Here is a 21,576-nt window from a genome sequence, read left to right as displayed (position 1 = left end):
TGGGAGGAGTGGCTGATAGCCCAGAGGGTGTTTCTGACAGCCCAGAGGGTAGCCCTGCTTGAGCAGGGGGTGGTCAGCAAGCCTTTCTAGAGAAGAACAGCAAACTGTACTCACCCAATATCAGTTTTGTTCTGAATGATGCTAATGTCATCTGGAGAGAGCTCTGGAATCCACTTCTCCATCTCATCCACCCAAGGGTATCTCAGAGAGGAAGGCACTACAATTAAGAGAGGCCATTCATTTTTATAGTAATATGAAATGGCAATTGCTTGAATTGTTTTTCCTAGCCCCATCTGGGAGAAGAAAAGAAAAGAACAACATTAAAACCAGAAGTTTCTGCTCAGAAAGCATATTCCATTCACAAGAGCCCAAAAGATTTTGCAAAGACAGAACCAAATAAAGGAAACACAGTCAAAGAGCTGCTTATATAGCATGTATTTAATTATCACTTTGTTACCACAGATCATCTTTTATGAAACAAGATTTTCCTAGTTAAATGTATTCATACATGTATGGTTAGCTCAAAGTCAGAAGAAGCATTTCCATTCATCTCAGAAGATTTTCAGTTCAGGGTCTTAATAGGAGAGACTAAAAAAAAATCAAACTCTTTAATTTGTTAAGCTACAAAAAACATTTTTAAAAGACTATTCAAAGGAAAGAAAAATGTAGGATGCCTTCTTACAATAACAACAACTTTGTCTTCAATTGCATAGGCAAGTGAAGAACAAAGATCTGTGGGAAGAGCTCTGGGTTTGACCCAGTGGGCCAACAAAAAGAAACTACTGCTCTGATTCACCAGGGCTGATGATTTCTCCTTGGCCTGCACCACAGATGAGAAAGCCCAGACAGGGAGAAGTGAGATGTACAGACAAGGGGAAGAGTCAAAAGATTTACATTTAACAGGAAAGTACATGCTTCCTACTGGCAAGGTGGGAATGCTCCCACCTGTGAATAATCATGGCAACAGATGATTATAAGATTCAGAATTTAGGGTTTTGTTTAAAAAATATCACACACTTCCCCTCCTCCTCCCCAAATGTTATCAAAGAATGCAGCTATTTTCTCTGCTTGTTCACATGGCAAGAGGCAGTTCCCAGCTCCTGTGAAACACCAAAGCAGAGATGGGCCTTAAAATGCTCTGGGCAGGTTTTCCATGGAGTCCAGTGGACATTTGAGTGGATTTGCTGCAATCTAACTACTCACAGCAGTGAGACACAAAACAACAACTCACATCTCCAGTACTGAGTCTAAATGGACTGACTTAATCATGTAATGAAGAGATTTCCCAAGTACAAAAGAAAACAATGAATTTTTCTACTATTACTAGAAAGAAAATAACAGGAAGGCTATTGTGATACTCAGTTTTCATTCACACTTGCCAAGTTTTCATTAAAATTTTCCTGCAAGTTCCCCTTGTGTCACCAGTAGCTCTTAGGTCATCTGAAAATAACTCCAACTGAAAAAAAAACCCCAACAAAATAAGATTCATTTTTAGTTTGCTGCCATGGCTGTGTCCCTAATTCAGGCTGTGCAGGCCCTGGTGATAATCCAGGCACTGGCTTGAAATGAATACTGAATAAAAGCAAGGCTTTTATCATCAGCACACCCAGGGCTGGATGCAGATGCCACAGAGCTGAGCAGCAGGTAGATAACAATGTGAGAGACTAGAAAAACTGGAGAAAATACTACGGTCTTGGGTTTTGATATAAACCCATCTTTCTCCAGCATGGAAATGGATGACACTGAAATTCTGGGGGAAAAATTTGGTCTGTCCCCCCTCTGAGAAGAAATAGAAACATATTTGTAGATCACCTTTTAAAAAACACTGGTTTTATCTTACTTTAATCCTTACATAGTTACACAGCCCAGGGATATGTACAGTAATTCTCTGATCTTGAGTTTTCCTCCATAATTTCTTTTTACATACAAGCTCACAATACTGATATTTAATTTTACCAACATTTTCTTATTTAGAGATAAGTCAAAAAGCACAGGATACACACCAGTGCACAATACTCCCTCCAGTGCCACACCTATTGTCATTACAAAACAGACAATCTTTATTTTGGAATAAATGTACCTTCCAGGACTTTTTATTGCTAACATAATTATGCACAGCTCATTTTCTAGTTTAGGGAGGGAAATAAACTGTTTCAATAAAAAAATAGCTACTGCTGATATTTTGATTTTTCCCAAGCTTCCCTTTTCTCTTCCCCTGAATACTTTTGTATTCTCCACAGCTCCTAGATATTTTGCATTCCATGCCAGGATAGTTTATCTCCAGATGTAATGAGATTTTTATAGTATGAGGAGATGCTTAAATCCCAACAATCCATCTCCCTCTCCCTCCTAGTGTGTCAAGAAAACCCAAATTAGAATTGTGAGACTCCGGCAATTCTCTTTTTCAGAAAGGTTTTATAATGACAACAATTCAAGAACATTATTACAAAAATGTTTTATCTGGGGGACAAAATGCTGGATTCATATTTCCCTGGTATGGAATACAACATATAGTTTTAAATGTATGGACACAATGAATTTCACTATTACTACTTGATTAGAGCAGTTTTAAAAATTCATCTTTGGAAATCATATCTGTTAAAAATCTCTTTGGGCCAGGGATGTCTAATAATGCACTAAAAATAACTTGCTATGCAATTATAAAGCACTTTAAAAAAATCAACTGAGTCAGTGTTTTTAAAATTTAACAGTACAGGAGATTTAACCTACAATTAAAAGTAACCTTTTAAGTTTTCTCAAGGATTCTTCTAAACTTATGTCAGGTTTCAATTTTTCCCTCACTTAGGTATTTTCAGGATATCTGCTGACTATCACACAAATTAGGATTCTTTTATTACCAGCCTTTCTGCCCACACCTCTCAAACAAAAAAAGTCACATCTGTACAAAGTGCATTAAGACCAGAAAAGACAGTGTTAGAGGAACAGGAACATCACTTACCTCATCAGCAATCATACACCTAAATAAGAAACAAAAACAGGGAGGAAAAGCAGAAATTAATACAAAATATAATACAAACCCCAATACTTACAAATTGTTTACTGTAAATTTAAATTCTGGATTTACAGCACCAATTAAAGGTAAAAAAGGTGATTTAATTCCTCCAGATATCATCTACAAAAAGTGGATTTGGTATGAACTGAAAATAAGTACAACAATTATTCTAAAAATGTTTATTCAGTTTGCTGGCATTACTGCAGAACTTGCAATTGCAAAACTGAATTTCTGCTTAGGTCCAGGGACTGATTCATTGTAATCATAAGAGACACTTCCAAGGCAAGAAGTGTATCTTCAAATTTCTTTTGTCTTTCAGAAACAGCAACGTTTTTGCTGCTTCATGATTAAGGATTATTTAGATGTCAGATTGATTTTAAAAATGTGCTTTCCAGAGCTGTCACATTTGCTTTGAAACAGAAGGAGACACTCCCTCTCCCCCACCAATTGTACCAGCTAAAGTATTAGCAAATGAATTTGATTTTCTGCCCATTTTGGAGTCACTTGGCAATGCCACTCTGTGTAAAGACAATGACAACTCCGAGTCCCCAGTCATAAATAGTAGATTCTGTTCAGCATATTTATGTTTTGTAAACATTAAATGCCATCTTTGAGATGAATTTCTTAAAGATATTTTAACCATTCTGGGATTCTATTTGTATCCATTGCACTGTGTAACTCAAACATAGTGCTTCTTCTATAAAAAAATGGGAAAGATCTTCCAGGTCCTAGTGTCTTTAACAAAATTTAACACAAGATATAAACATTCTGTATTTTGATCCAGAAAAAATCTTTCCAAGTAATACAGGACTGCTTTTTTAGTGGTAGCTACTCTGAAGTTAGTGTAGCTGGCCAAAAAAAAAAAAAAAAAATAAAATGTTTGATACTTTCAGAACTGCAGTAAACTGCTGTTTGCTCACTCTGCCTGCCAGTATAAATTCCAGCATCTACTAATTGCTGCAGTTTCTTTCAACTGAGGTAAAAAAATAATTCAAAATTAATTCTTATACAACTTCATTTTCATAAGCAGAAAACTATTTATTCGTAATTGCTTTGCAACTTCCCCCCCAGCTGTTAGGGATGGAGCAAAGAAAACAAAGGAAGAAAATATAACAAAACAAAGTGCCCAAGTCTGCACAGATTTACCAAGGAATAAAAAAGCAGGAAGGGAACTATTTTTAGTGGCAACTCATGATTGTGGGGCTTTAATGTCTGTGATTTGCAGCTGGGCAAAGACATTTATTTGCAGATAAATAACACACAGTTCTAATTTAAAAATAATGTCAGTTTTTGCTCAAAGACTGGGTTTTTTTTTTCTATTCAATACTCATTGTTAATTGCTCGAACTGAAGTTTACAAAACAAGTCTTTCTTTTTTGCGGATTCTTTGAGGTTAACTGCTTTCAGTACACTAATCATGTTTTTAAAAAACAGTTTGAGGCCTGAAATCAATTGGAATGCACAATAACCTACTGTTGCAGTAGTACTCCTTACACAAATACAGCAAATGAGTAAGACTACAACTAACAGCTACAGAGCAGAGACAGCTCAAGAATAAACCACAGACCTTCTTCAACAATAAAGATTATTTACTGTAGGAATATCAGAGCTGAAGTACAAATATAGCAATAACCAAGTTGCACCTGGTAGCAAGAAAATGTGGTAAAGAGGATAGGAATAAAAGTATTCCTTGCCAAGTTCTGCTGCAAATACAGTATTTCTCAGCAAATCAATTTAAATTTTAGTAGAATTGCATAAATAGTGAAATGTTAATTATGCCAGTTGAGACAAACAGAAAAAGTGAGAATAGGTACGATTCTATTTCACTTTTCTTTGGCATAGGTGAACTATTTCGATGCTCCTTCTTCCCTTCAGGATAACAAGCAAAAATGAAGAAATTCAGACTGATTTACAAATGGCTCTGACAATTAGAAACTGAATAGCAAATAAAAAACTATCAACTTCAAAAGTACGTCAGCCACAGAAGCGTGTTTTCCATAAAGCTAGATTTCTTCATTAGAGGGAAATGTAGCCACTTAAACACTGATGACTTTATCTGCTGATGAGTAAGAAATTGTTCTGCTTTTCTTTTTGCACTCATTTTCAGACTGTACTCATAAAGTCTTTGCTGCTATAGACTGTCTCCTGTTTTCATGTCTATTAACTTCCACTGATTATCTCCTTCAGTTAAACTTCTTAAGTAGCAGCAACAAAGTTGATGACTTTAAAATATTTATAGACATCAACTCATCATTTTGTTGGAGGTAAATGAAGGAAAGTACAAAATAGCTGCCGTAATAATAATAATAACAATAATAATTTACCCATAATAACTCTGCAAACAGAGGTTATATTAAATGATCAACACAGTTTTATCTTCCTCATTTCTACAGTACCATTAGAAACAGAGCCACAGAAACACCCCTATGCTTAAAGCTGGATATCTCTGGTGATATTTTGCTGCTAAGTATTCACTCTCTTCTCCTACCCAATGATGAAATTGCTTTGTCATAAGTAGTTGGGATTTTCTTGCTGTACTTGCAACCCATCCATTTTTCAGCATTTAAAATTTGACCAGACCCATCATAGATGGAGATCAATCAAGTGCACTAAATTGGTTTTAAAGCTCCAGTTAGAGTTATCTGAAAGTGTCAAGTCCTCTGTGATTATACAGTTAGCGACATGAATCACTGCTTGGATCCACATTGCTCAGACTCAAATTCCTGAAGTGCTACAGTTTTTTAATTGCTAATTATGCCAATTAATTAACATTATTGACACTCACACTTGACAAAATTTAAACACGGCACACAAGATTGAGTTTCTGATACAGGTAGGAGTTAATGGAAGTGGAAATGGAGGATATTCAATTTATTTTATGACATAATGCATTTGAAAGCATTCATCTGTGTAGCTTTCACAGTTTTAATATAAGAATTCCAAAGATGTCTGCCTAATGTAGTTACAAAATATAAGAAGTCCAAATTATTTTCACTGGATTCTAAGGCAATGAAAAACAGCTTATAGAGGAGAGGAAAATCATGACATGTCCCCAGTTTATAGTCACAACAATTAGATTTGAAGTGTAAAGAACTTGCCCATCTTTATAGCCCACATCACACAGAACTTACAAGATACCTAATAGTTAATTGCACTAAGCTGCTAAAAAGCAATACTTTACATAATCTTAAAAATATGCAGCCTCTATTTAAAACAAACTTCAGTATGTTCTACATTATTGCAGTCAGACAAGCTGCCAACATGGACATAAAGGTTCCATGCTGTCAAAAGCAGAAGAAGCAGATCTTCAGCTACATTGAAGGGACAAATATGTATTTTTGTTTCACATATTTTGACTGCAAGAAGACAGACTTCTTGTTCTCTGAAGTTCAATTAGTCATTTCCTCTCAACTGGTAGTTACCCAATCTGAGCTTCATCATTCATGTCCCATCTGTTCATATGACACCTTAATAATAGCTCTATCCAAGAATATAAATCAGAGCTATGATACGCAGATTCATATCCTGTTAGATGCTCAGCCCACATGGTCAAAAGTTTCAGAAAAGCATGGAAAAAAATCATTTGAGATGTCTCAGTTGCACTTACTCTCAGCAGCAAAGTCCAGCCATGCAAAAAGCACCAGTCAATGGCAAATTCTTTCAGATTCTTTTGCATTTAATCTTTAAATGTCCCCCTTCTTAAGAGTGAATCCTGTGGCTTGTGTTTGAATCTCTGTCCATTCATCAAGGATATCTGCTATTTTTTTCCTAGCAGAAAGCAGTAGAATCTCATTGGGATGCACTGCACATGCTGCTACAACCTTGCTACTATTCATAACCCTTCTGCAGATTAGGGTTAGCAATGGCCCTTGGGCACTGTAGGATCTTTCACAAATAAGAGGGAACCATAGCTTGGGCCTCCACTAGACTGTAACAGCCCCAGCATTTTGAGGTGTATTAGCCTGAAAATAAAACTACATTTTTCTTTTATCAAGCAAACACGAAGAGCTTTGAGTGAGGATGTACCCCGGTGAGTGAACATGCCAGCAGAGAGCAAGGTCTGCTGTGCTGGTGCACCTGAGGTGCACACAGGTCCAAAACCTTACTGCTCTCCACTGAAGAGAACAAATGCAAGCACCTGGGGTTGTACACAAACCCCAGCTTTCTCCTGGATGTAGAGAATCCCACAGTTGAAGGGACCACTCAAAGTTGGATGAGTCAGAACCCCAGAACCAGACTTTCAGCACTATCAGAATAGGCCTGGTACTTGATCCCTTGTAAAGGTAACAAGCACCAGGCAAAGGTGCATTTATACCTTCTTACTACAGCAAACCTTGGAGAGAAACCTGAAGCAAGCAAAAAAACAGGTGAAGGAGCTGAGAAAGAAACCCAAAACTCCTGACAGAGCCCTCTGAAAGCTCTATCAGGAAAGCTCTGTCTCTAAAAAGATAAAAAGAATAATTGTTCAAACCTCTAAAAACACAGAAAGAGTTCCTGGTTGTGTTGATGTCAAGAAGATTGGAATCAGCTTCACAAAGCAGAAGGACAAGCAGATCTTTAAAATTTTATGCAGATGAGTTCATTGGAGAAACAGAAGGAAACTGAGGCTAAGCTCATGTGGCATATGCCATAGAGCTGTACAAAAATAGTCTGCATCAGAAGGTTAATGCTAACACAGTTTCATAAAATGAGTTTCAGGGAAGAACAAACATTTAAATGAAAATAATTTCTATTTCTGTGCTTCTGGGTTACATTTGGGTCACCCCTTTCAAAATGTCAGCACTATTAACCATGCAGACAATACAGCTAAAGTTTCTTCCATTAATTATGGCTACTGCAGTAAGGTATTTTTGTAAAGAGAAAGAATCTCATTTTGAACTTTACCCTTGGAGGAATATTGATTAACAACACACTGGAATTAAGGTCTCTAAAACCAAGGATCCTACCAATTCAAACAGCTGGTGTTAGAGGTTTCTTGTAACTATACAAGTATTTGCAATAATATTCTCTTTAGAGAGTTGTGCTTCCTTACATGGTAGACTAAATCTAAAGGGATACAGCAATCCAATACATCTGCTGCTTGCTTGTAAGGATAATTTAACTTCTTGATTGATTTTCAGCAGCTATTTATCCAGGAAAAACCACTAAGAACTGCAGGTAGCTTTTTCAGAACAAACTCCTTCCCTTTTAAATGCATTTTTCAAGGCAAACAGTCAAAGCTGTAGCACTTCATTTTTTAAAACAGTGAAAAATTTTGTTACTACTCAGGCAAATTAAAGCTGTTTTTTGTTAATGCAGGCTTTGGAACATGTTGTACAGAGGAAGCTTCAGTCTTTCTTTCACTGGTGTGGGTGTCCTGATATTCTTGGGATTCTCACCTACTCATGTGAGTCAGTTTTATATAACACTACAACATATAATTTACCTCCTACTCACAAGCCAACACTTCAGCACTAGCATCTCAACCAAGGGTTATTTAAGGAATCTGAACTTAGTACATTTTTATATAAAACTGCGCAAGCAACCATTACATTTGTGTGTCAGTAATCACAGCACGCAGTCTAAAACTAGAACAAAGAGAGCTGACTCCCTTGCAACAATAATCAAGGTTGTTGCATCAAAAATAATGCTCCAGAAGATATAAGATAATTCTTATCCTTGCTCCTGAACTACACTAGGTATTTAAAAAACCGTAAGTAATAAAACCCCAACCTTTGATTTAACATAAGATGCACTAAATTGCCACATGTGCATTGTTAATGATTCTGAAAAGGAGTGTAGAGGAGAATCGTTGTGCTGTCTTATGCTTTTTTTCAACACTCCTCTGCATGTGACTGAAAATCCCACCTAAAATGTTTTATTAGTATTTGAAAGCTCTCAGACCATGTGTTCTGGTATTTTCGCTTTGGCAAAGATGTGTGGAATAACACACAACAAAGTGGTCGAGTTGAAGGTTAAGCTCAGACATGTCAATAGGTTTTTAGAATATAATAATGGAACAGTTAGGTTAGAAAAACTTCCAGCCAAGAAGACACCCAACAATGACAGTGAAAACTCCTCATCTATTCAGTCACTGGCTTCAGAGAGAAATGGGTTCAGCAGCTGGCTCAACGCAAGAAAACAGAATAGCTTCTACTCTATTTTCAGCTACTGATAATCGAGGCTGCAAATGTTAACCTTGCTGTTAACTGGCATGACTGAAATACCTGTGAGCAGCAGTAGAAGCCTTCCTTAGTGTGCAATCTACTGGCTTTCAATGAAATGGAGACACTTATCACTACTTTCCCAATAAACTCTGCATCCCCTGGTGATCTGGGGTATTCTCCCTTGTGCTTATGTTCTTCCTCTCCTTCCAACCTGCATTAAGTCAGTCAGAATGTGACTCACACTCATTTAAGACCTTATTTCTATTCCCTCCCCTTAAAGTGACTTGTCTCACATTCAGAACGGCTCCCTCCCCTTTGTCCTCTCCCAGGTGCTGTGGTTAAACACCAGCTGCTCATCATGGATTCCCACACTGCAAACCTTCCCTGCACACAGCTAACACCAATTCATTTCCCCTTCCCCCTCCTTTTATCACTGTTGACAACATACTACCCACACTTGTAATCTTTATCTCTCTTAGTTCTCCTCTTCCATTCTAACAAATTGTGCCCTGCATTTCTAAAATTTGCATTTTCTTCTCTATTCCTGCTGCTACAAGTCCACGTTTAAACCAGGTGAATTCTCATATTTCTACCACTGGGTTTTTTCTGTTCTTAAGTCTTCTTTTTTTCTTTTTCACCCCACATAGCTCCTCTCCTGAATTATATCCTAGATTCACTTACTGACAATGCATTTTTTGTTCTATTTGAATTGCTTCCCAGTTCCTCCAGCATCACTTCCAAACAAGCTTCCCTGGCTACGAAAGCTCTGCAGAATTTGGCTCAGTCTCTCATTCATACTTCCTGCATCTGAACCTCATTCTGTGAGCTAGCATCTTCATTTATTCATCCCTCTCTTCCTTGGCACTTCTCAAATGTGAGATGTACTCTGAATCATTACAAACCAACATCTTAAAAAAACGAAATCTTTCTTCAACCCTCCGAGCTGAAATGTATTAACTGTTTGATCCTCCCCATATTCACTAAATAGCAATCCCATTCTTGTTCCCCAGAGATTACTTCTGTGCTTTGTTCTCTAAGGCTGGAGATAACTGCTCACCTGTTATAATGCAGGTTTAAGGACCCACATTTATCACAAAATTGTAATAATTTTATACATCTGAGTTGCTGAATGTATTGGAATAAAAGATGATTTCTTTCTTACTCTAGCAAGAGACTTATGCCTTGTTTCAAACAGCTCTTTCAGGCTATCTAACTACAAACCACTGAGACTAGAGACAGAAATAAAAGAAAAAAGTTACAATTATTTTTCTTTCAGTCTGATCTCTGATGTCAAGTTCTACAAATAATGGAGACTCGATGGCACTTGATGCTGCAAGCCACCAAGTACAAATTAAAATGTAATATTTGAAGAAATACTCATAGACATGTTAAAAAAAAAAGTGGAGGTTTTTTTATAACATGCAAATTTAAGTAATTTGGCTTTTATTGAAGTCAGTGTAACTGGGAAAAATTCAACAGTAGCCTGTAAAATATTTTTGTAAGTGTTCCTTTAAACCATGCAGCTCATTCTGAAAAAAATATTAGACAATGGTAAAAAGCAGTTGGTCTTGCATTTAATCACAACATCGACTTGCAGAAACCTATAAGTATATATATCTTACTGTCTATATCTAATTTTTCTGTCCTTTCAAACAAAGGACAGAAAAATTAGATATAGACAGTAAGATATATATATATATAGATATAGATACATATATGCAACTAGGCTTAGTGCTTCCAAATGGAACTGAAAGACAAATCTATTCTCTAATTCATAGCTACTATCAAAGATAAGAAACTGAAGAATAGAAATACACTGAAAGAGCAAATCAATCAGCAATCATGGATCAAAAATAGCAAAGATAAAAGCAAAGTAAAACAAAAGCTCTGCTAACTTAAAAAGGCAATACAAGACAGAAAGCAACAATTGCATTGGACAGAAGGAGAAAGAAAGATTAATAGACAACATAAAACCCAGAAGCAAACTCAGTAATGATGACAAAAATAAGAGTGAAAGTGAAAAATAGTTATAGAAAAGTGTAAAACAAAAGGGTCTACTGCACCATTCCAAACTGTGCATAGGAGTGCATGGAATGAACATATTTTCTTATTCCATCAGCTTCCACAACCCAAAACTATAGCTTCCTTAGACACCCAACTCAAATGGAAATTATACCTTTCATACTACTCAATGGATAATACATCCTAGAAGGTTAAGGAAAATTGTGCAGAAATTTGCATAAGAATTTAAATAGGATTTATATCAGAAATTCCTCACCCTACAAAGGGCTGTGCCTGGGAATTCCAAACATTTCTATTTGTTTCTTGCCCAAGAGCTGCCATTTCTGTGGTCCAGCTGCTAAACCCTTAGCAGACTGTGTATGCTGTGCCTTTCTAGTGAAGAACCTTTCAGCTGCATTCATAAACTTCACGGAAATTGTGATTTGAACCTTTGGTGTTTTGGTCAACTTTGAAGATGGAAGAGAGGGAATTAATTTTTACAAAGACTTGTAATTTTTGAAGTAAAAGTCTGTTTTAATTAACAAAGAGATAACTATGTATTCTTCCTGTGTAACTTGATAGAGATCAGAGACACAGTCAATGGGAAAAAGTACTACTTTGAAATGTAGGCAACTGACTCAGTATTATAACAGAGGGCATTCACACTCTATTCTCTAATACTGCCCAAATGGTTCTCTGTAGCCCATTATCCAAAAAAATTAAACACTATAAAACTTTTTCTTGCTCTAGATAGGGACTGCCTAACAAAACAATTGTCCTTGCATTAAAACTGATGCATTAAAACATCTGTCTTTATGGCAGATGTGAACTCTGCACATCCCGATATTGCCATCCATGGTCATTTTCTTTTTTTACTGTGTATAACAGCATTAGACCAGCATGTATGGGAAATTAAAAAATCATATGCTCCTGAATATATAAGTTTATGTATTACCTCTCAAACTTACAGAGGAAACAAGACCACTCCAGTAAAACAGTATAAGCATACAGTTATAATGGAACTGCTGGTTACATGGGTGATAAATATCTCCAAGTCCTCTTTTGCATCCAGCTTAAACAAATTGTTCTGCCAACATGCCTAGAAAGAAATATATCTGTGTGTCTGAAGGCATCTTTTAGCAATGCTAAATAATGATGCTTGCAAATCACATGCTGACAGTTTTTATTACAAAACTTGATAAAGCATTTAGTGAAATTCAGTAGCATGAGAGCTAAATTTCAAATAACAGCATGCCTCTTTTACAGTGTATTCAGGTGAACAAATTGTTTGTAATACTAGACAGACATCACACACTTCTGTAAAGACAGGATATAAAACAAGAATAGATGGTAAAAAGAATTGTGACTTTCCAAGTATGGACAAACAGCAGCAGTAAAAATCAGTACTATTCAAAGAGAGATGTGAGCTCAAATGAGATTGAATACCATCCTTATCAACACCATCGAGTCACTTGCCCATGTGTATCTTGGATATTTTACCCAAACTTCCACCACTTTTTCCAGAACACTGTGCTTCAACTGCCACCTCTACACTAACAGCTGGTGATCCCACAGTTCTACCCTGACTTCTTAGGAAATGGGGATTTGTCCACATCTGCCCAAACCTGACTAAGAAGCAGCAGAGAGCAGAGAATTGCTCACTTCCTCCTCCCAACAGCACACACACATCTGATCTCAACAACCCTCAGTATTTCCTAAGCCTATTGCTAACAGGTCACATTCCTGGAAGGGACAAATTGGTTGGTTTTTATTTAAGAGACAGTTCAAAGCACACACAAATAAATAAATAAATACATATTATTGCTGTTTTTAAAAGTAACTTACACCTTCACTGAAAGAAAATCACAAAAATGAAACACTTTTCATGGATGTAAGTTGTGTGCACCCAGCTTTTCTGCACATTAATGTTTGAGGCTACAGATAATGACTATAAATTGTATCCATCCCTAGGCAGCCATTCCAAAGTGCATGTCTGAAGAATAATCTCTAGTAAGGAATAAGCAGCCAGTCAGTTATTCACATTTAAGGCATGTTTGTGAGATAAAAGGTGTGTTAGCTTACATTGAAGCACACACTGTCTTTCTAGAATTGTCATTTCCTAGAAAAGTGTCAGGCAGTCTCTGTTAGATGAAATAATGCCTTTGGAGTATCTACTGGAAAAGCCCTTGATTCATTTACCAATGAATCCAAAATACAAACCACAACAGCATATTTATTTTATGCTTTGGGAAAGAGACAAGGGAATTAATAGCTCGCTCCCAGCCCCTTCCATGCAAAAAATAGGAGTTTGTTCTAATAATAAGTCCCTTTTCATGCTGGGTTCTTGTCTAATCTAAGATGATATTAATTGAATCTCTTCAGCCAACACTTGCTCCACACTAGTTTCCTACCACTCCAGCAAAGCATGGACTAAGTGATGCCTGTGAAGGGAGTGCATAGCCTGGGGGAAGAAGAATGATAGGCAGAGATGCACATATGGCTTACTTCAAGCCCTATGCTTATATATTTTTTAAAATTAGAAAAGACACTTCTACAGAAAATATACCACTGGGAATACTGAAAGAAGGTTTAAATCATTATGGAGTACACAAAAGGGAAAGACTTCTGTGAGGCAAGGGCTGACAAACTAATAAGAAAATTCAGCTACAAGCACCAGAGGCTCTTGTTCTCTGTTTTGGGACAGGAAGAGATATAGATCTGCATGAGCAAGGGACAGATTTAAAAAATACTCCTTGGGAAAGTTTGACTTAACACACTTTATATAGAAGCTGGCTGAGAGTGTGCACACCATTCCTCAATGTGACCCAGCTTACACACAGAATTTACTGTGCCAAGCAGCAAGATTTCTTGCAGTCATGATGAACATTTTTTCATATGCATGTCACGTGAAAACCGTCACTGCTGGGTTATCCAAAACTCTTGTTACTGAAAGACTTAAAGAAAAAAATCCAACATAAACCCATAGCCCTAATGAAAAAAATAGAATTCCTTCCATGACAGAGAGTCATTAGACTAGGTATTCCAAACCTTTCTGAATACTTACTGCAGGCAATTGTTACTACTTCAACAAAAAGAAGAAAGAAACATCTGATAAAAATTTATCCAGTCCTACAGTGAAGCTGCTTCCCAAGGAACCTCTATATTATAGAATAGCCTACAGAAGATTATGCCACTTTCAAATACCTCCATTAGCCTACACTAATTAAATGTGTAGTTTCTTTAATTTTAATGGCTGCTGTTATTTCACTATTTGTATACACAAATACACACCTCAATTGCATATTCTATGGCAGCCAAGGGCTTTGGATTTATTAAATTCAACTCTAACACAGGCTTTGCTATTCTACTAAAGTCTTAGCTATCTATTAAAATTATATCCACCCATTCTCAGGCTGTGCAGCAAGAAAGTGCCTGATATGGCTGGTGGTCACGAGCAGCTCATGCCAATTCAGCATAAAGCATATCAAATCTCAGGCTCTCATGTGAAGGGCTGGACTCATCTTTCTGTTCTGCCACTGAAACTGGCAGCATAAAACAGATGGTTTGGTCATTCCCTGAGACAGCACTGCTAAAGGGTTTTGGCCAAAGGAAAAGAATCAAAGAGAAAAAATGCAGAGATTTTAATTGATTAAACGTTCCATGTAATTCCAAGAACAGCTGATAAAAATTTCCTTTCTAATTTTTCACCTTTAGAGGGAAAGATGAACATTTCTTTTCCCCTGAGGACAATCACAAACATTAGCAAGCAACTCCCTTAGGCCCTAAGTCTCTCCTTCTCTGCAAGATGCTGAAATAATCAGGAACTAATTTCATCCATCTTTCCCACACAGGCTACAGTAATTCTATTTGTGCCAGACCTCCCCAACATCATTCCTTTCCAAAACAACAACATACAGTGGCTTCACAGCTTTAGGCTGCAATTGCTCACATTTCCTAAAATTTCTAAATGTGGAAATAGCATTTCCCCCTCTCCTTTTTGACCCTGTAACTCACTAATAGGCTTTTACTCAGCAAAATATTTCCAGCCTCTGCAGCACAAACTGTGTTTTTTGATTTGCCAGGTACTTCATTGTTGAATGCCTACTCCATCAGCTGCTGCACTGGCTAACTGAGCACTCTGCAAGGCTTCTCCTGCTCTGCTGCTGCAGCTCAGTGAGCTCCAGAACACCCTGATTACACTCCAGAATTGTACCAAATTTAAAATAGAAAACCACACAGATGCATCAGGATCTGTTAGTCATTCCCTTAACAGCTCTACCATGCCATTAAAAACTAAAGAATCAAACGTGAATTAACTTATTTTAGGAACACTCTATTAACATAACAAAAATGATGGTCCTACTGATATCAACCTCCTTTCACATGAGAACTTTGATACTACAATTCTCTTTTGCATAATGCATTATTAAAACCTCTTCATCCTCTGTGGAAAAAAACCCCACAGCTCATTTTAAACCATGTTACCTTACAGTTTATGAAAGATTTCTGCAACATAACTCACCTAAGACTACTGGTATTGAATAACCTTTGTAAAAAATGATGTTTGCCTAAAGTAATTATTTTTAGCATCATATTCTTACTTACAACTATAGAAACCTAAGTTTATTATTTTTCTACTTAATATCTGCATACTTTATTTTCACATCAATTTTAGCATGTGATACACTAAGTTGAATACAATAATCTTACCTGCCACTTCTCTGAAGTGCAAATATGATGCCCTTTTCCTGAAAAGGAAGCAGCTTCTTTCTCAGTCTTTCAGGCAGGAAGGACAGCTTAGCATCAACATCCTCTAACTGAGAGGCTTCGAGTGAAGGCGTTTCCTGGAGAGCACTGGCCATGCTGAACCAGAGGGAAACAAAAGAGAAAGAAGATACCTACATGGCAGAATAGAGGATAAAGCTTGATGGAACAACACTCATCACTTCATCTTGAAATAATCAATATCGACACAACTTTCCTTGAGTTTTGAGAATTGTCTCTGGAAAGCATAAAGTTGTGCAGATGTTGGAGGAAGAGTCCCTTACCTCAGTATCCATAAAATATTCTAACTATTCCAGGAGGAAGAGGGAAGCATGTGTCTCTTCCTTTGCACTATGAAATAATTATTTTAGCAAATACCTTATTCATGAAAGGAAGTTATTTGCCATTCAAATCAAACTTACTCATGGACACTGAAATATAACTCTTTTAGTACATTTTTCAGAAGAGCTCCATGAAAAAAAAAAAGATTATTCAACCTTCTGATGATGGAACTAACAGTTACATTACATTTAATCCTACATTACATTTTTAATCCTAAAAATTAAATCAGAAAAAAAGGGGAAAATATGCCCACTTTGGGGGAAGTGAAAAAAAAAAAAGAAAAACAGTGAAGAACTTTATTTCCCTAAAAAAGAAACAATGTTAAACCACAGAACTAATCAATAAAAATTGTCATAGTGTGCTTAAAGATGAAAAATGTGGATTCTTGATTCATTTTTGTTCAAGGGACAGTGTCAGAGCAGAAATACTCACTTTTGCCCTCTTTTAACTTCAGTAGACTTCAAGCAAACAAAAGCTTATAAAGCTCAGTAGCAGTGCACTAACTGAACACAAAGCAAGAAACAAACCTTTGCATCAAAACAGTACCTAATTCTTTTGGATTCATGGCCTGTGTAAGGAGCAGGATTGCCACAGGAGCAAAGAATGTCACCCAAAATAGGTTGCCTAGACTCTTATCAGCACCACCAGGTTTGACAGCAAAATTCTGAACTTGGAGCACTCAGGTTTTTTGATAGTGACTTATTTCTGAAGCAATTTGGAGGAAGTCAGATGTGGTGCAAGGCATGAGCTATCACATTGACAAGAGGCATGTGCTGAGCTCTGTGGTCACTCACAGCAAGGACCCACAGGACTAAGTAATCTGCTTTTTGACATTCCTGGCTTACAAGGTAAGACAGGCCTGGGAGCAACGTAAATGCTTGAAGTAAGCAGTATTAGAAAACGGGATCAGCAGTTTGCGACACCTTCCTTCCATGGAGTCCAGGTGAGGAGGCAGAACAGGCAGATGGATTCAGGTGAAACCACAGCCACAGTGAAAGAACTGCACCTCTGTTCCTAAGGAATTCTGCTTAAGAAGCTTTGGCTACAAAACCTGGTGTACGCTATTCTGACGAGCTGTGGGATCACTGAGCCCCCTGCTCTGAATCCCTCACAGTCAATACTGTCTTAAAATCAGGGAGATATAAAGGAAAAGAACAGAGGACTAGAGAGCACAGCAAATATAAGTTATCAGGAATTTGTCACATCTGGAGGAAAAAAAAAAGGAGCTGTCAGTACCGCTGACAACAATGAGGAAGAGGGAAAGGACAGGGAACAGGACCCAAATGTTCTGAAAATCCACGAAATGTTGTGGAATTCCAGAAAAATGAGGATTTTGGTGGATCTGTCAGTGGCATTGCCCGTCAGGCTAATGACATTCAGGCAGACAGAAAATGATTAAGTGCTTTTTTGATTACAGGATGAATTACAGGCACATCTACCAGGATACACATCAGGCATTCAGGGAAACGTAAAGAAAATGCTGTGGATGAGCCTCCAGGCAAGTACCATGATATTCCCATTGTGGAAGAAATGAACAGGGTAACACTGGAACTTCCAGGCATTCCTTCTTGGGCCTCCACTACCACTTCTACAAAGAAGGGATGTTCAGCCACAACCAAGCTGACATACCATTCTGCTGGGCAATGAGGGAAGAACAGTGAGTTTAAATTTATAATACTGATCAACACACAAAAGTTGGGACATGAGCATTGCATTGACTGTGGCAATGTTTCCCCCATTTTCCTAATTGGAATCTTTGGTACAGCCCTACAGCAACAATATTCCCAAACCTTGGCCCTCTGGAACCCTCAGCAGCAGATACAAGTACTGTGATGAGTACCGGGCTCTTTCATGCATGTCCACCACAGAGCTTTGCTTAACAGAAGATGGGAAGGCCCTGTGTGCCCAAGACAAGCATTTCCCAGAAAAAAAAATCATAAAGCTCCAGTAAATAAATACCTGCTTCTGCTCTCAGTTGAGCAAACACGAATGTTTCAATTCTAACTGTTGGGAAAATAATCATAATCACTTCAGTTCTATCACAATATTTTCCACTGCATATTTTTTCCTTTAAAAGTTGATTAAGGTATGCCACTTAAGACTGCTGGCAAACAAACAAAAACTAATTCTTTTTGTAGAGCCACACATCAACAATGCTGCAGGATTGGTGGGCCCAACAAAGCTGTTCAACACTCAGTTCTGAGATTCACCTCTAAAGAAAATTTGTGAGTCATTTTCTCTGATAATTTTCCATTCTATAAATGCAGAGATAATGATGTACTTGTGATCAGCCCCCTATATAGCTTGTTGTGAGTGACAATATGAGAATGAAATGTTAACATAATTAACTTTCTGTTGAACGAGATCTTGACAAGATCCTTTCACTGAAACACTGAATAGGAACCATGCAATTTCAGAAGCATAGATCTGAATTACAGGAGGCACATGAGTCATCAGTACATAGCAATAGTACCCTGAAAAATGTGTTTCTGCATCAGTCATTAACAAGGTTAAAACTGACTTTGCAGATCTTAGAAAGCAGCAAAACAGAAAGCACTAACTTCCAGATATGTACCAGTTTTTGTTCAGTTTTTTTTTTTCCAGGTGAATGATTGTATAAATGAATGGTAAATAATTACAGACTAGGTGAATAATTAAAGAACTCTACATGTGGTGAACAATGGCTATTAAAACAACATATGCAATGATTGTGGCAGTGGTGATCATGTATGCTTTGAGACAGAGTACTTATGTACACACTGTAATAATGTCAAGAAATAAAAATGGTCTGTTTAAAAATGAATCTAGTTAGTGTAGCAGAAGACCAGTTTGTATCTGTTGTTCTCGTCATTGCAGATTTAGAAGATGTAAGGGGAGAAAGACCAGTGCATGTATTCTCTAAATACAACTTTTCATAGTTTTGTCTGTGTCCTTAATGTGCTGTAATACAGATCACATCGACCCTCCCGCATCTCCAGATCACCAGTTCTGGTACTTCATTTTTTTTCAGACAAAATAGACCTAAAAGGTTTTGTGTGCAGACCTAGCTTTTCATTCAGAGACTTCATTCAGCTGCACAAGCTTCACTAGTTAAAAAACTCAGACTCTAGAGTATTTACTCAAGTGTTTTAAAGGAAATCAGGGATGAAACAGTTGAATTACTAAACTCAGTAACTACTAATCTAAAGTTGCTTAAGTATCTCAGGACTAGATAGTGGTAAATGATCCCAGCTTTTAAAAGGGATGAGGAAGATTCAATGGATCTACATCATGATTCATTCATTGGGCATAAAAAACAGTAAAATATTATCAAGTGCAGAACCCATGAACACCAGGAAAAATGCTTTTATTCGGTGGGAGTCACGATGTGTTTTGTAAAAGTGATTCCCATTTTTCCACTCTGATGAAGTTTTTTTGAAAGGCCTCTACAACAATGTACTTATAAAATATTCCATGCAGTCCAATTCCCACTGCTTTTCAAAACTGAATTAAAACAGTGTAAATTTTGTAAACATATTTGTACAGTAACTATAATTTCCAGGAAAACTTTTGAAAAAGTCTCTCAAACTTCCAAGAAAACCGAGCTGCCATATAAAAAAATTGCACTGAAACTTTTTTAAAATTCAAGCAAGTAGACAGTTCATACATGAGAGAAACATCAGCAGTATTTCCAAGTAATTTGCTCCAAATTCTATCTGTTCAATTAATCATAAATTATCTGGAAAAGTAAGTAGCTGCTGGGGGACAAGGGCAGTGCAAACAAAAAAATAAAATTTGAAAAAACCCAGTGTTGAATTGCTACTGCTATACTGCACTGCACTACAGGCCCTTATCCTTCCAGAGGAACCAATTGAGACCCAGCTTGTTGAGGATATTACCCCTGGGGTTGTTTCTTTATTGGAAAGATTGGTGCAAAACTGATGACAAGTTCAAGGACTACTTTTAAGTTTTCCAATAGCTGTTTGTCAACACAAGCTGATTACATAATTTAAACCCACTGCTTATTTTTACAGGCCACTAAGTATAGCCCTTTAATGCAGCTCAGCAGCACATGTCTAAGACAAACGAGTCTTTCGCTTCATAAATTTCCTCTTGATGGCCTTAACTGCTCCATGACTGCATGTTCAATAAAACTTAATAGGGAATTCAAGGCTCTAAGAACATCCTGGCTGATTGATTAATCAACTGTTTCACAGAATCACAGAATTGTTTGGGTTGGAAGGGACCTCTGGAGATCATCCAAACCCCTGCCAAGGCAGGGTCACCTGGAGCAGGTGACAAAGGAACTCATCCAGGTGGCTTTGGAGTGTCTCCAGAGAGGGAAAATCCATGAGCTCCCTGGGCAGCTGTTCCAGTGCTCTGCCATCTTTCTAAAGAAGTTCTCCCTCATGCTGAGGTGGAACTTCTGTTTCATTTTATGCCGTTGCTCCTCATCCTGCTGATGGGCACCACTGCAAACAGTCTGGCACCATCCTGTTGGCACCTGTCTTTGAGATATTAACGTGCATTAATGAGATCCCCTCTCAGTCTTGTCTTCTCCAGACTAAACAGGCCGAGCTCCCACGGTCTCTCCCCGTAAGAAAGATGCTCCAGACTCCTCATCACCTTGTGGCCTCCGCTGGACTCTCTCCAGTAGCTCTTGTCTTTCTTGTTCTGAGAAGCCACCAGTGGGATAACAAAGAATTGAAAGTCGGAACACAGTATTTTAAAGAACACTGGAAGAGAAAGCAATCAGAAGGAGCAAAGGACACCACACAGTGTGTTCTTCAGCATAGAACAGTTTTTCCACAGGCCGCCGTACCGTGCTGGAGGGAAGCGCACACCTCAACACCTGCCTGGGGGCAAGTTTTTTATTTTACTTACGCAAGTCCCTGCAGCTGCAGTCGCAGAAGTACCCGAGCGCACAATGCGACGACCCAGCAGGAGCACTCGCAAGAAGTGAAACCTGTCACAAACACGGGCTGGGGACAAACAGCAGTCACCTGGCAGCCGGTCCCCGACCCCGAGCGCGTCCCAGCCCGGGCAGCCCCTCACGGCCGCGGGCTCCGCGCTCGAACGGCCGCCGGGAAGTGACGCATGACCACAGGTCGCGGACGGGAAGCGCTTTTGGGCCCGGGCACCGCTTTTTCCTTATTTTTTTTCTGACTTCTCCGTCCTTCTTGCCCCTGGCCCCGCTTCCCCAGGAGCGAGTTAAAAATCATCTTCCCGCCCGGCCGTGCCTCGTGGTGGTCCCTGATCCGCTGGAGCGGGCGGGCTGAGGGAGCCGGAGGGGCGGGAAGGAGGAAGCGGGGCTGGGAACGGAGGGAAGGCG

General features: G+C 38.1%; 1 protein-coding gene across 5 annotated transcripts in view; it reads right to left on the bottom strand.

The window, feature by feature from the left end:
* The window catches only part of ZRANB3 (zinc finger RANBP2-type containing 3), a 41,440-nt gene extending 20,144 nt beyond the window's left edge, over positions 1 to 21,296 (bottom strand). The window contains exons 1-4 of one of the 5 annotated variants that reach the window (XM_068195247.1): positions 21,129 to 21,296; positions 15,870 to 16,022; positions 2,960 to 2,978; positions 115 to 293 (exon numbers count right to left, since the gene is read on the bottom strand). In XM_068195247.1, coding sequence (XP_068051348.1) covers positions 115 to 293; positions 2,960 to 2,978; positions 15,870 to 16,021 — 350 coding nt within the window. In that variant the 5' untranslated portion in view covers position 16,022; positions 21,129 to 21,296. Of the gene's footprint in view, positions 1 to 114; positions 294 to 2,959; positions 2,979 to 15,869; positions 16,023 to 21,128 lie in introns of those variants that run through there. The other 4 variants (XM_068195248.1, XM_068195251.1, XM_068195249.1 and 1 more) reach the window with 4 other exon arrangements.
* Between the last annotated feature and the right edge of the window lie 280 nt (positions 21,297 to 21,576).

This window comes from Anomalospiza imberbis, chromosome 7 (genome assembly GCF_031753505.1).
Source record: "Anomalospiza imberbis isolate Cuckoo-Finch-1a 21T00152 chromosome 7, ASM3175350v1, whole genome shotgun sequence".
Lineage (NCBI taxonomy): Eukaryota > Metazoa > Chordata > Aves > Passeriformes > Viduidae > Anomalospiza > Anomalospiza imberbis.
Note: the sequence above shows the minus strand (reverse complement) of the source record. Positions and strands in the feature narration are given on the sequence as shown.